This window comes from Natator depressus, chromosome 2 (genome assembly GCF_965152275.1).
Source record: "Natator depressus isolate rNatDep1 chromosome 2, rNatDep2.hap1, whole genome shotgun sequence".
Lineage (NCBI taxonomy): Eukaryota > Metazoa > Chordata > Testudines > Cheloniidae > Natator > Natator depressus.
In genome coordinates this window covers 28365516-28381234 of record NC_134235.1, presented here as the reverse complement: position 1 = coordinate 28381234, position 15719 = coordinate 28365516, and the positions used below count along the sequence as shown (strand labels likewise).

Here is a 15719-nt window from a genome sequence, read left to right as displayed (position 1 = left end):
ACTGGTTAAAGAGATATCAAACTGTAAGTTTATTTTACAGTAATTCATGGATGCATACATGAAAAGGGGCAAACTTTGGTCTGACTCTCCATTCTTTGATGTCAGTGGTTGTTTAGGGTGTTTAAAGAATGGAGAATAAGTCAAGTGTTTGAGGTCACTAACAGCTTCTACAATTCCACCACTTTTTCAAAAGGCATATAGTTTCTCTTCATCACTATCTCCAAAGGCAGATGACCAGCTGAGAATATAGCAATGCTATAGTTATGGTGGAAGCGTTAAACACCAAGGTGTATTTTGTTGTTTGTTGTTTTCCCCTCAAGGATTTATATATTTAATTCCCTTGTGAAACGTTAAATAGATAAAGAGGCATTTAGAAGTGCTACAATACATGTAATGACAGGTTTGTCAGCCCTTCCATTATGAACTCCATTAGCATTAGGAACTTAGCATTTCCATCATTTCAGAAAATGTCAGACTGAAAGCTGGCACACAGATTAGCAGCCTGGATGCAAATTTGTTTACACAAAATATTTAAATCTGTTCAGATGTTTTTGATTCAGAGATCAGCCAGAAACTTTAAACTCTCAGGGTTTCTCATGTTTTTTTGCCAATTTCTATATCAAATTACAAGTTTTTTTTTTTTCCGCAAGCAGCTAATACTAAGTGGATTAATTGCTTTTCAGTTGTTTAAGTTTGAAATCATTTGTTTGGCTTAGTATTTGAGGTTGGAAAAAAAAATTCAGATCTTGTGCTGTAGCTACTTTATTTAAACACCCTCTCGCCCCCACAACAGCATTCTGCAACAGTGCAAAAAACTTGATAAATACTCCCAGATTTTATTACTTCCTATTTTATTAGAATACAGTTGGACAACCTGCTGAGGATTGTAGCATGAGAAACTAAGTAGAAATAGAATAGCTAGATCCTACTATGTTCTGAGTGGTGCTGAGTGCCCTCAACTCCCATTGATTTAAAAATCAATTAATCCACTTTGTATTAATGATATTGACTTCTGTGTGAGTTTGAGGGTGCTTTTCATTGCTCAGGAGGAACTCAGAACCTTACAGGACTGTGCCCTTACAGATTTCCAATTTCATCAATTTTGTCCCTTGCCTGGTATAAACAGTTTGCAGTATTGTCAGGCTGAACTTTTATAGAAAAAATATTTTGTTCATATAGCAATCTATTATACTCTCATTGGAGTCAATGACAAAACTTCTATTGGTGTCAATGGAAGCAGACCGTAGTTCAATCTACACTAACAGATCCTCTAAAGAGACTGTTATTGCATGATAAATCTTGTTACTTTTTTAAAATGTATTGACTTTTCCCTATAAGTAGTAATGTGTTTTGAATAGAAGGGGATGTGTCCATCATTAATCATAATGCAACATAACACAGAAAAGACAGCAATAATTCATAAGAAGAAACAATGAGAATATAAAATATGGGGATTCAGTAGTTAATGAGAATATGGGCAAGTTGAAAATTATTTGTAAGAGACAGGTAATCATGAATAATTAATATTAATATAGGACCCAAAGGAATGCACAATCATCCAAGTGTACCAGATAAAGAATAGGCTCCTTACGCTAATGAGCTTAGTAATTAAAGGCATAAGAAATTATGGTACATAAGAAACAGTACATATAAGCTTTGTGAAGACAAAAACAGTGGAAGAAAGTGAAAGAAAAAATGGATTAACTCAATATATCCAAATGAGTTTGGCCAATGAATACTCACCTGCAATGTGATGTATGTGGGTTTATTAGTGAAAGACCAAAGTTCCTGGGAATGCAGAAAAGCCAACTCTCAAGTGACAGGCGCATTTCTATCTTGAAATGCATCTCTGTAGAAATGGCTTCATGAGGGTTCCACATTCATTGTACCTCATTGCTTCCATGTTGAAATTGCTCAAGTAAAAGATGTGGTGGGGGGGGGTTGTTGTTTTTTTCAATTATCAACCCCACAAATTCACTTGGGCTTTGATAGCCAAGCAGGTTCTATTCTACCTTGTGCATCAACAGAATTAGAGGTTCTGCCTGGCCAATTACGCCCTGGGTGAAACCCTATTTTTTTAGATTATGCATTCACACATATGCCTGTGTAATCTCATTAGCCTTCAGTAGGTTGCAATGAGTAGGCCAATGGCAGGGACAGCAGAGGAGAACTCAGAGGAGGGGGCAGATGTCAAATGTGGAGGCAAAGTCATCCATGAAATTTGACTATAGGTCCACAAGCTCCACAAGGTTTAGAGGACCCTTGCCTATTCTGTGAGGCTCAAAACCATGCCCTAAAATGAGCATGCAAGAGAAACTCTAGAATCCTGACATTGCAGTGTTTGTAGTCTATGGCAAGAATCCCAGTGACTTCAGTGGCCTATGAGAAAGGATTAGGGAATACTAAGGAACTTAGTAGTACATCCCTGGGAGCCCTGGCAAGCTAGGATGCAGGAGTCACTGAATATGGGGATGTTAGAGTCTAGCTGCCTGTGTTGACCACTGTTGACGTTATTGGTTGTTGCCTTCTCAGTGTTCGCTTACTATACTGACAGAAGCATTTTACATAAATCCCAAAGCAACCCCATGTTGGGCAAACACTTTAGTGAGAAAGTAATGTTGTAATGATGTTACGAAATTGACATGACATTGATTCTGTCATGCTTCATCTTTTACTTGAGCCTCAGAACTTTCCCTTTTTCCCCCTCCTGCTGAGGACAAAGATTTCACTGTGTGTATCACCTTTGTTTATATGTAGGAATTCTGGTAGGCATGATGCTGGTGCAGATTCTGCTGTTGCCTTCCTCCCCTGTGCAATGGACTGAAGATTAAGCCACATCATGGCCCCTGTAGGAGCTGAAAATGCATCTCTGAAGTAGAACAATATTTACATCCTTCTGCAGTGTGGGGACCCTACTTTCACTATGCGGAGGCTGAGGTCTGAGTTTGGGGAAAAGAATTTCCTCTTCTCCTAAATGTGGTACATGGAGGCTAATTCAATGGCATCTTTTCAGGACCCACAAAGGCCTTCAAAAGACATGTCTTCCCAAATGTAAGTAGTGCTTCATTTTCCCAGGAAAGCACTGCAATGACTCAAGTAAAAGGAAGGGGGTGATATTGCTGGCAAAGTCTCTGAAGCTAAGAATAGTGAGGGTCATATGAGGAGAATGAAGATACTGTGGATGATCATCCCATTTGTGGAATGGGAGAAAGTAATAGATGTCAGGAGCAGATGTTTAAAGTAAAAGCTTTGGCTAAAGGTGTCATGGGGATATTGGACAAGAGTATGGCTGGATAGCTAGTAGAGAAGTGGGCTTTAATTTTCCATTCTTGTATTAAAAAATCAGCATGACAAGCATTCTCTGCAATCAGTTCACCTCTGCAGTGGCACAAAAACTTTTTTCTAGTCCACAGAACATAAGATATTGCACATTTCTTTCTTAAGTCCAGGATCTGTTATGTATCTTAGATTAATATAATTCTGAAGAAAAATGGAGACATTTTAGCTGGTTATTGTGCAAGGATTTCTTGCCAGTTCACTTGCTTTCTTTCTTGCTTTATTTCCATTTGAAAGCTGCTAAGAACTTTGAAATGTTAGAAGTAGCCTGGGAGGGACGGAGTATTGGTTAGAGTGCAGGTGAGATGATCTAAGGTGCAGATCATGTGTTGTATCAGTGTATTACATGTATATCATCACAATGTAATCATACACACACAAATATTTATATATAAAGTTGCATTTCATTGTCATAAAGATGTTAGAGAAATTGTTTGGACCTTGCCATTTCAATTACATATTATCATTATATTTAGACCTCCTATAATATTCATGAAAACTCTCATGTCATGCAAGCTGCCCTACTGAAATCTATAGGACCATTCCTATGGCTGATTAAGGAGAGTAATGTTTAGCAAATACATGATTAGGAACTCTCTTGTGGAATGGACTTTTAAAAGAAGACACCTGGTGAGCACAGACATGTTTAAGAATGACTACATAGTTACATATAAGAATAGGTTAAGCATGTTTGACAGAAGTGCAGCTATCGGCTCCTCCCCCCCCCCAAGAAATATGCACACATGAAAATTCACAAAAGTGAATGGGCTGGATTTAGTATGGAGTTGTGTGCCGTGGATATATACAGAGATCTGTGACCTTTATTCTTTTTCTTTTGTTTCTCCTCCTTTCAGTTAACTACACAGATCTCCCAGAGGTCAGAATTTGGACATTTGTTTTTCAATTTATTTCTACTCTTGAAACCACAGAAGGTGGCACGTTTTGTAGGATCAGAGGCTGTTTTTTTGTTGTGACAAATGTAAAGAAAATATTAGCAAAAGATGAAAAGAGTAAAACAGATGTGAAAATTGTTTCTGTTCCTTTGTTTTTAATTCTGTTCTTTGTTTTTGTTAATTACTTCTACTTTTCAAACTTTACCTAATACTTAGAACAAGTTTTATGATTGGATACAAAGTAAACATGAAATCCATTCATGTAATTGAAGCTGGGAATATTCTAAACTGAAATCTCGATTTCTTTTCCATTGTCAGCCACCCATTACTAGTTGTAGAACATTTGATTACATAACCAAAATTTTAATTAAAAATATTGAAACCCGGTTGTAACCTGGCAGTAGTTCAGCGTATGTCCTGTTAAAAAAGCACAGGCACTCTGTGATCTTACAGACATAAAATAAACATCTTGTTATTCCATTTTCATTGCACTGAATTTAGTAGGCCTACGTTTAAAGGGGTTGACATGCTCAGCGGTATGACATAAAGACACAGAACATTTTCTAATTGTATTCAGAATATATAATTTATTTTCTTCAGCCAGAGCCATAGACAATTTACTTTAGCAATGCTGCAGTCTGTAATGCAATGTGAGATTTCCAAAGGGCACTTCTATTGAATATTTGTAATGTCTTGTGAAATGTATTGTCTCTCTTGTGATTTATTTTTCAGAGACAAAAGAAATATCTGTTCTGAAAACTGCAATCCAAGATGCAGTGTCAATTTAAGCTCTCCAAGACCCTATTCCTACTACTATTGAAGCCAGGAGGAGCTCTGACATTGCCTCCAATGTGACCAGTGTCAGGTTGTTTATAAGCTTACTTTAAACCCTACTTCATAAATGCCATGGCCCTTTGGGTCAAAAAAGCAAAATGTAACTTTTGAGCAAAATGTTAAAAAAATTGTTTTAATTATACAAAATAGAAAATTATAAATAAAAATTACAGAGTAATCAAAAGAGCAAATTACGGCAGGATGTGAAGTTTCTGAGTACTCAGTGTCCTGAATAACCAGCTAAGCAGGTCAAAAAAACCTCTTGCATTCAAGATCTACTATTTCAATGTGATGAAGGGAAGAAGAGGGACAATAATAATACTTTGCACTTCTGTAGGTTCTTGCCCTTTGAGGATTTCTAGGTATGTTTAAAAACATCCATTAATTCACCCTCACAATGCTACAATGAGGAAGATAAGGTATATATAAGGATCATTTTACCCACCACTGAAATGCAGCCACCTCTGAGATAGGATGTGTCAACCTGTTTAAGAGATTACAGCAGCAACACACAATAGTTCAAGGCAGAAAATAGCATCAGCATATCTCTCCTTAGTAGAAGTTTTCTTACCACTGAACATCATTTTATGGAAACTAGATTAACAAAACTGTTCCTAAATCAATAGGTGTAGATAACCATGTCATTTAATTCTGGATGTGCCACAAGTAACATTTCCTTTAATAATTGGCATATTTTTCTGTTCATCAGGCCTTTTATTAGCACTCTGTTACATATCACTACTTGCACTGTAATTTTGTTAGTGAAACAGTTTATGTGTATTTGTATATTTTCACTGGGAGATTGTGAATATTATGAATAGATGACAAGCATGGGGGTAATGGATGGGTTAGTGGACATGAACATTTCAGATTTCTAGCTACATCTCTGTAATCTAAAGATGTAGTCTATTGAATTGCAAAATAATGTCAAATACAGATAGATCCAAATAGGAAATAGTCAAGCAGATACATCAAACATCTACAGTGAGTTTGGGTTTCTTCCTTCTTCGGGTGCTAAAATGTGCTTCTGGCTATCAGAATAATTGGATGTGATGATAATATATATATAAAATAGATTTTAAGGCCAGAAGGGACCCTTATGAACATCAAGTCTTACTAGGGTGATCAGATAGCAAGTGTGAAAAATCGGGACATGGGGTGGAAGGTAATAGGCATCTATGTAAGAAAAAGCCCCGAATAATCGGGACTGTCCCTATAAAATCAGGACATCTGGTCACTCTGAGTCTTACCTCCTGCATAACACAAGCCACAGAACCTCACCCAGTAGTTTCAACATCAAGCCCAAAGCTTCTGTTTGATCTATAGCAAAGATCTTCAGTGTTGAGTTAAAGACTTCAAATGATGAAGAATCTACCACATCCCTCAGTAAATTGTTTCTAAGGTTAATTACACTCACTGTTAAAAACGTGCAGCTTATTTCTATGACATAATATAAATAAGACTGCATGATGATCCTGTAGGATCCATGGGAAGCTCCCAAGCCCATCTCTTTGTATCCACATGGTGTCTTATATTTGGAGCATGCAGAGGTGTAATCAGGAAGGCCAAAGCACAACTGAAGTTGCAACTAGAAAGGGATGTGAAGGGTAACAAGAAGGGTTTCTACAGGTATGTTAGCAACATGAAGGTCAGGGAAAGTGTTGGGGCCATTACTGAATGGGGGAGGCAATCTAGTGACAGATGATGTGGAAAAAGCTGAAGTACTCAGTGCTTTTTTTTTTGCTTCAGTCTTCACAGACAAGGTCAGTTCCCAAACTGCTGCACTGGGCAGCACAGTACAGGGAGGAGGTGAGCAGCCCTCAGTGGTGAAAGAACAGGTTAAGGACTATTTAGAAAAGTTGGACTTGCACAAGTCCATGGGTCCGGAACTACTGCATCTGAGAGTGCTGAGGGACTTGGCTGATGCAATTGCAGAGCCATTGGCCATTATCTTTGAAAACTCGTGGCGATCGGGGGAGGTCCCAGACAATTGGAAAAAGGCAAATATAGTGCCCATCTATAACTGGCTCTGTGGCTATGGGGAAACCGGTGGATGAGATATATCTGGACTTTAGCAAAGCTTTTGATACGGTCTCCCACAGTATTCTTGCCAGCAACTTAAAAAAGTATGGATTGGATGAATGGAATAGAAGGTGGTTAGAAAGCTCACTAGATCATCGGGCTCAACGGATAGTGATCAATGGCTCGATGTCTAGTTGGCAGCCCATATCAAGCAGAATGCCCCAGGGGTCTCTCCTGGGGCCAGTTTTGTTCAACATCTTCATTAATGATCTGGATGATGGGATGGATTGCCCCCTCAGCAAGTTCGCAGATGACACTATGCTGCGGGGAGAGGTAGATACGGTGGAGGGTAGGATAGGGTCCAGCGTGACCTAGACAAATTGGAAGATTGGGCCAAAAGAAATCTGATGAGGTTCAATAAGAACAGGTGCAGAGTCCTGCACTTAGGACGGAAGAATCCCATGCACTGCTACAGACTGGGGACTGACTGGCTAAGCGGCAGTTCTGCATAAAAGGACCTGGGTATTACAGTGGATGAGAAGCTGTATATGAGCCAACAATGTGCCCTTGTTGCCAAGAAGACTAATGGCATATTGGGCTGCATTAGTAGTAGTGTTGCCAGCAGATCAAGGTAAGTGATTCTTCCCCTCTATTCAGCACTGGTGAGGCCCCAACTGGAGTATTGCATCCAGTTTTGGGGCCCCCACTACAGAAAGGATGTAGACAAATTAGAGAGAGTCCAGCAAAGGGCAATGAAAATGATTAGGGGTCTGGGGCACATGGCTTATGAGGAGAGGCTGAGGGAACTGGGCTTATTTAGTCTGCAGAAGAAAAGAGTGAGGGTGGATTTGATAGCAGCCTGAAGGGGGGTTCCAAAAAGGATGGAGCTAGGCTATTCTTAGTGGTGGCAGATGACGGAACAAGGAGAAATGGTCTCAAGTTGCAGTCGGGGAGGTCTAGGTTGGATATTAGGAAAAACCATTTCATTAGGAGGGTGGTGAGCACTGGAATGGGTTACCTAGGGAGGTGGTGGAATCTCCATCCTTTGAGGTTTTTAAGGCCTGGCTTGACAAAGCCCTGGCTGGGATGATTTAGTTGGTGTTGGTCCTGCTTTGAGCAGGGGGTGGACTAGATGACCTCCTACGGTCTCTTCCAACCCTAATACTTTATGATTCTATGTCTGTTAACTCTTTGGGGCAAATGTTACACACACACACACACACTGATGCCGTCTGAAGATTTTATCTGCACTTTCTTATAATGATCTACATAACTCATGAGTACCTTTGCCATTTATGAGTAACCTCATCATCCCCTGATAAACCTTTATACTAGGGCTGTCAAGCAATTAAAACAATCAATCGCGATTAATCGTGCGATTAAAAAAAGTAATCACGATTAATTGTGTGATTAAATAATTAATTATGATTAATCACATGATTAATTGCACTGTTGAACAATGATATGATACCATTTATTTAAATATTTTTGGGTGTTTTCTACATTTTCAAATATATTGATTTCAATTACAACACAGAATACAAAGTGTACAGTGCTCACTTTATATTTATTTTTATTACAAATATTTGTAAAAAAAAACAAAATAAATAGCATTTTTAAATTCACCTAATACTGTTATGGAATCCCTTTACCATGAAAGTTGAACATACAAACGTAGAATGATGTACAACCCCCTCCCCCCCGCATTCAAAAATAAAACAATATAAAACTTTAGAGCCTACAAGTCCACTCAGTCCTATTTCTTGTTCAATCAATGACTCAGAAAAACAAGTTTGTTTACAGTTGCAGGAGATAATACTGCCCTCTTCTTGTTTACAATGTCATCTGAAAGTGAGAATGGGCATTTGCATGGCACTGCAAGATATATTTACATGCCAGATGCGCTAAAGATTCACATGCGTCTTCATGCTTCAGCCACCATTCCAGAGGACATACATCCATGCTGATGATGGGCTGTGCTTGATAATGATCCAAAGCTGTGTGGATCGCACATGTTCATTTTCATCATCTGAGTCAGATGCCACCCGCAAAAGGTTGATTTTCTTTTATGGTGTCTGGGTTCTGTAGTTTTCGCATCAGAGTGTTGCTCTTTTAAGACTTTTAAAAGTATGCTCCACACCTCATCCTTCTCAGATTTTGGAAGGCACTACAGACTCTTAAACCTTGGGTCAAGTGCTGTAGCTAGCTTTAGAAATCTCACATTAGTACCTTCTTTGCCTTTTGTCAAATTTGCAGTGAAAGTGTTCTTAAAACAACAGCATGTGCTGGGTCATCATCTGAGACTGCTATAACATGAAATATATTGCAGAATGCGGGTAAAACAGAGCAGGAGACATACAGTTCTCCCACATAGTTCAATCACTAAGTAATTAACGTATTATTTTTTAACGAGCATCATTAGCATAGACGAATGTCCTCTGGAATGGTGACAGAAGCATGAAGGGGTATATGAATGTTTAGCATAAATTCCTTGCAATGCTGGCTACAAAGTGCCATGTGAATGTCTGTTCTCACTTTCTGGTGACACTGTAAATAAGAAGTGGGCAGCATTATTTCCTGTAAATGTAACCAAACATGTTTGAGTGATTGGCTGAAAAAAAAGTAGGACTGAGTGGACTTGTAGGCTCTAAAGTTTTACATTGTTTTGTTTTTGAGTTCAGTTATGTAACAAAAAAATTCTACATTTGTAAATTGCACTTTCACGATAAAGATATTGCACTAAGTACTTGTATGAGGTGCATTGAAAAATACTATTTCTTTTGTTTATCATTTTTACAGTGCAAATATTTGTAATCAAAATAATAATATAAAGTGAGCACTGTACACTTTGTATTCTCTATTGTAATTGAAATCAATATGTTGAAAAATGTAGAAAAACATCCAAAATATTTAATAAATTTCAATTGGTATTCTATTGTTTAACAGTGCGATTAAAACTGCGATTAATCGTGATTAATTTTTTAAATCACAATTAATTTTTTGAGTTAATCATGCAAATTAACTGTGATTAATCGGTAGCCCTACTTTATGTGACACCATGCACTTGCACAGGCATGAACTGTGCTTATCTAATGTCTGATAAAAATTAGTGAAACAACATTTAGACAAGGCCTGCAGTTTCTGCTATTTTATGTATGGGGGCTTCTAGAAAGGAGGGGGTGCCGTTAAACATCCCCTCCCAATTCTTCCCTAACTTAAACCAGGCTTGTCCTTTAAAGTCCTGGGCTTGTCCTTTAAAGTCACGTTCATGCGGTTGAAGATGCAAGGCAGCACTTACAGGACTTATAGGGCACACTTTTGCCAGGTGCAGGCAGGGGTGCTGGAGCAATTTGTACAGTGCGGGTGCTGCGAGCCATTGAACCAAACTGTAAAAACCCTGCATATGATGGAAACCTCTTCAAGCTGGGGGTGCTACAGCATTCCCCCACACCCCCAGTTCTAGCACCTCTGGGTCCAGGAAGGGCACTAGCATGGGTGGTTTTTTTCTATCCTAAACATCACAAGCAAAACCTGCCGCGTATCCATCGCGTTAGAGCCTGAAAAGCCAAAGGGTGGCTAATGATGCAGGTGTAACTGACTAGGCGCCGCCCGGGCTGGCTGGCCCCGGCTGGCTAAGTGACTGCGCGCAGCTCGCTGCCTGCAGGGCTGTGTGCGCTCAGGGCAAGTCCGCGGCGGCGCTCGCCTGTTGCTCCTGCCCATTCTGGGAGGCAGTGAGGTGACAAGCCCCCGTGGGAGCCCAAACTCCCCGAGGGCAGGGAAGGGGCCGGCTGGTTCTCCTGGGCGGGGCTTTCCCCCCTGCCAGCGCCTTGAGAGGCAGGGGCAGAGCCCCGCACTCAGCATAGTGCCCCCACAGGGGGCTTGTTAACTTTACAGCCGTCAGCGCAAACTTCCCCAGCTTCCAGGAAGGGGCGCGGTGCTGGGTGGTGCGTCTTTGCACAGGAGGACAGGGCGAAGGGGGGTGTCTGTGCGGCGGCCGCTCAGCTGAAAGGCCCCGGGACGTGGTCAGGTCTCTAGTCAATACCCACCTCCCTCCACTCCCCCCCAGAACTGCAGCCGCAGCAGCGATCATCTGGCGAGGATCATCCGCTTCGGTGCCCCAAAAGCTCATTGTCCAAAAAGCCTCCCCTGGGTCAGTTCATGCCCCTCGCACGAAGAGCAGCTTCTCCCCGCTGCCCTCCAGCCAATCGATTCGGGAAAAGGCAACAAAGAGTGAACGGGAAACAAATGAGCCGCGTGTGGGAGGCGGGCGAATAAATATAGGGCGCATCTTCTCCCGGCTAACTAGCCCCCCGTGCCACCCAGAGAGGGGGCAGAGAGACCCCTTCTATCTCCCGCGGCCTCTCCCTTCTATCTCCCGCGGCCTCTCTCTCGCCGCGGGAAGGGTCACCGCAAGGAGCCAGCGCAAATCTCACTCTTTTCCTTTTCTTTTCAAAGTTACCCTGGCTCAGACAACCACAGCCCCAGCCTGGAGAAACCCCAGCGCGGGGAACGCTTCCTGTTCCCAACCCCAAGGACGCTTGCGGCTCTCGGACTTTGGGCGGCAGCTCAGAGGAGGTGGAAGAGGCACGTCCTTGTTCCCTCGCTGGCTGTTATTCTCACGAGCAGACAACGGGTATCTCTCCCAGTCCCAGGAGCCGGTTTTGGAGAGCCGGGGGCTTAGGGCTTTACCTCCAGCACGCAGAGAAACCCGCTGCAGCGCCGTGCGCCATTTGTGGGCACGGAAGGGCTGCCAGGGCTGATGGAGTCGGGCGGGGAGGATTGACTCTCTGCGTCTCCAAAGATTAGTTGGTATTTTTCCTGCCTAAATGACGTTCTCGTTTATTCCTGTTCCTAAGGGTGCGTGGGAAGGTTGAGGGGATGGGGGAGTGGAATCGGTGTGTACACATTTCCAGGGAATAAACCGCCCTGCCGCTCCAACACAAATGTGTCTCCCAGCCGGGCAGCTGGGGCAGGGATGACCCTGCTTGGCAATGGCGATCATCTGTGAAGTCATCCTCTTTGCACTTGTGAAAGGTGCCGTTTCTTCGCTTTCCTACTCCCCTGCAATCCTGGGAGGACTGACTTGGCAATTGACCAACCGCATGGCCCTTCTCCTGAAAGGGGATTGTGTGAGCCGTGCAAGCTCTGAATTCCCAATCATTGTAGCCCCGTTGTAGGAGTTCTGACATACGTATTACTAGGGTTTTTTGTGTGTGGGTGGGTTTTTTGTTTGTTTGTTTTTTTTACCGTGCAGGCACAGGGATTTGGGGAACTTAACCCTTCACTGCTATTGGTGGAGAAATACAGAGGCGGGGGACGGAAATCGGTGCCGAGATCTGAAATTTCCAGAAACTGTGAACGCGTGCACATAATGTACATACAAAAATATGCGGGACCCCCACACCCACAATAGACACAGACATTGGTATAAGCTTCCGCGAGTAAGATGGGACTTGGAAAGCAGATGTAGAGGTAATGGAATTAGCCTTGGACCAAGACTTTAGGGGGCAGTAGTAGGCCAGACAGTAGTGGCATGGGACCTCTAGAGGCAGGAGCAGAAAGAGACTCCGGGAACACACCATCCTGCGAGACAGTGATAAAACAGCCAGGCTTGGGATGAAGCCGCAATGAAAGGTACTGGCTGGTGGGGCCTAGGCAACCCTGGCAGTGTCAGTGAGTGATAAGGAGGCAGTGGAAGAGCGGACAAGGGCCTGGCAAGCAGGGACCATGATAGAGGGCCTTGGCATCAGTGGGGTGGGCAGATGCTGCGTGTTTGGGTGTCCCCTTTCTTCCAACAGCTGGAGTGCTTGCAAAGGGCAGATATTCAGTCTGTGCACCTGCCAAGGTTTCCGGGAGCAGGGGAACCTTCCTGACACAACATGTAAATCCAGGTAAAATGCATTCATTCACAGAAACGTACAGCGCTCACAAGACGTGCAATGCTACTCCCAGCACAGGCCAATACTTTCCAACCTGGCACTCTCAAGGGAATCCATATCTAGGCATCCAGTCTAAACCTGTCTGATGCTCACGTGCGCTGAGGATCTATAACTCCACCTGAAGTCTATGGCGTTCAGCCCCTGAGATATCTGGCACTGTATTTTGACAATTGTACCCCTGAGAGCATCTTTCTGAATGTACGTGCGGCCAGGAAACACAGAGGCGCTAATATTGTGCAGTCCTGGCTTCATCCTGTCAGTGGAGGGTTTTCTGCATGTCTTGCCAATTTTCGCACTAAATATCTCTCGTGCTTCTTCCTTCCTCCCCGCAATGGCAACTGTAGCTGTTATTCAACAGCTGCTATGAAAACTTACACTCCAGCCACGGTCAGCACCCCACAGCCAGGAAAAAATCATATGTGTCTTTAATTTTGTAGGATGCTGCCTCCACGCGACTCCTATTCACAAAGCAACTGCTTCACAATAGCAGCTGCCAGAGTCATCCATTAACCAGCATAGCCTTCGATCAGGCACATTATGTATTTCAGGGTGATACGGTTCTGCAGAGAACAAACTGATGACATTCGGATGGAAACACGTCACACAGAGAATGTATTAATGAGCTCGTTTTAAAAAAAAATGACCCACATGACATGGTTTGGTCCTGATCTCTGAGCCAAAGCGCAGACCTGTTTCAGAAATGGGCAAACAATCTGGGACCAGCTTGCTTCAGGGTACGTAAACACGGGAAAGCTTCCTGTAATTAGAAGGTATATTAAAATTCCGGGCATGCTTCCGCGCATCAGCTATAGTGTCGAGATAACGTGCGATGAGGTAAACCCCTACAACAACACCCCTAGGAAACATGAATTATCATTTCCAATGGGATGCAAACGGAGCTGCTTTCTGTGTGGGAACAACCAGCTGCAACGCTCTACAATCAACTGTTTCATAAAAGCCCGAGGCAGACAGCAGTTCAGGGAAGGCACCCGTTTTAACAAGAAAAACCTCCATACAGTTGGTATGGACGCAACCTCGACAGGCAACAACCGAGTCTTCAAACTCGGAGAGGATCGATACTGTCTACTAGACATTCTGGGTGCGTGTGTGTGGCGCAGGGGGTAAGCAGGGGATTAATCAGAAATTAAAGAATTATCCACAATCAGAGATTATTTTGGGTATCGGAGAATGGCCAGCGGGATGCGAAGAGTCCCAGCGCAGATCCCTTTGCTGGAGACACACTTGGTGGGGGTCAGCACTTCCCCATGTAGTGAGGTCTGCCTAATATTCGAGGGGCACATTGTTCAAAGGACACATTTCTTTTTGTGATGCCATTTCCCTGTACCTGTTTGCACCCAATCACTTAACGCAGATCCTTATATTTCAACTAAAGACTTTCTTCCTGTCCTCCATACATTTAAAAAAAAAAAAAAAAAAAAAAAAAGACAGAGAGAGAGAGAGAGAGAAAGAGAGAGAGATAGGGGCTCGATCTTTGAACTCAACGGCATATCATGCCTTCAAAGATGATTTTTTTTTAACACAGCTGTTCTGCAACCAAAGAACCCGGCATGCATACACACGTGTGTGAAAAAGCCTTTATGTCTTTGAGATACATTACATACACTCGCACACCCTCCCCTGCTCCCCCCACACACACCATGCACCTCTCTAACTTTCCTTACGGAATGGTTAAACTAATCAGTGCATTGATACAAATATTCCCGCAAAGATCCGTTTGTTTGACCGGAGGGGGGGGGGGGAATCCTAGGTAATCCCCCCCCCCCCCTAGAAAAGTCATCCACTGGGTTTGGGCTTGAATATACACTAGTTAGAGGCTATATGAACCAACTCACGTATCCGTTTGAGCATACTGCAAGAATATTTATTGAGCCTCAGCTCAGTCACTGCATTGAACACCAAGGCTTGCTTGGCTGGCAAGCAATTGCATTTCCTAATTCAGAAGAGAGCTCTGATTCAGCTCCTTCTCTCCCCCGCCCCCCAACCTTTTAATTATCATGTATTTGTTCAAATTGTAAAGTACCCCCGGTGAAACCTTTGTAAAGGGCGAGAACTCAGAACGCCCAGACCGAAAGCAAAGGGTCCCCTACAAAATGCCCCCCAAACACCACCCTACCTTGCACATAGGAAACCAGCAATAAAAAGACGAGGTTCCAAAATGTAAATCCACTTTTAATCCCCATTTTCTTCCGCAGCATGAAGTCCAGCCGGCCACATTTAGTACATCCCCTGTCCCAAAAGTCTGCTATTTTCGACTCCTTTGCACGGATTTCCCCTTTGCAGATCCCTGTCATATTATTCGGGAGAGCTCCTAATTCCTATTCCTTGGCCAGGCGCAGTGGAGTTGTTGCTGTTGATGGTGCGCGGTCACAGCTCAGAGTGAATGGTGTTTCTGGGATACCACAGCAACCTTGACGAGGACTCAACCATCTCTCCAACAGGGGCACAGAGTCTCAGCTACTCTCGATTGTGTCTCTTCCTTCCCCCATCCCTCCCCGCTACCCCCACCTTCACAATCAAAAAACACCACAATTCTGGCTTGTTACAGCATCCCCCAGGAACCCAGGGAGAGCATCTTAAAAGCCCAGACAATCTCCTGGATGAACTCCAAACAGTATTTGCTACTGAGGTTCTTCACCCCCCCCCCCGCCCTAGAAGATCAATTCTGCCCAGGAAA

At 42.9% G+C, this 15719-nt stretch overlaps 1 protein-coding gene across 1 annotated transcript in view; it reads right to left on the bottom strand.

Annotated features, from left to right (window-relative positions):
- Positions 1 to 15462, bottom strand: part of CSMD3 (CUB and Sushi multiple domains 3) — a 1169988-nt gene extending 1154526 nt beyond the window's left edge. The window contains exon 1 of the mRNA XM_074943928.1: positions 15159 to 15462. Coding sequence (XP_074800029.1) covers positions 15159 to 15336 — 178 coding nt within the window. The 5' untranslated portion in view covers positions 15337 to 15462. The remainder of the gene's footprint in view (positions 1 to 15158) is intronic.
- Between the last annotated feature and the right edge of the window lie 257 nt (positions 15463 to 15719).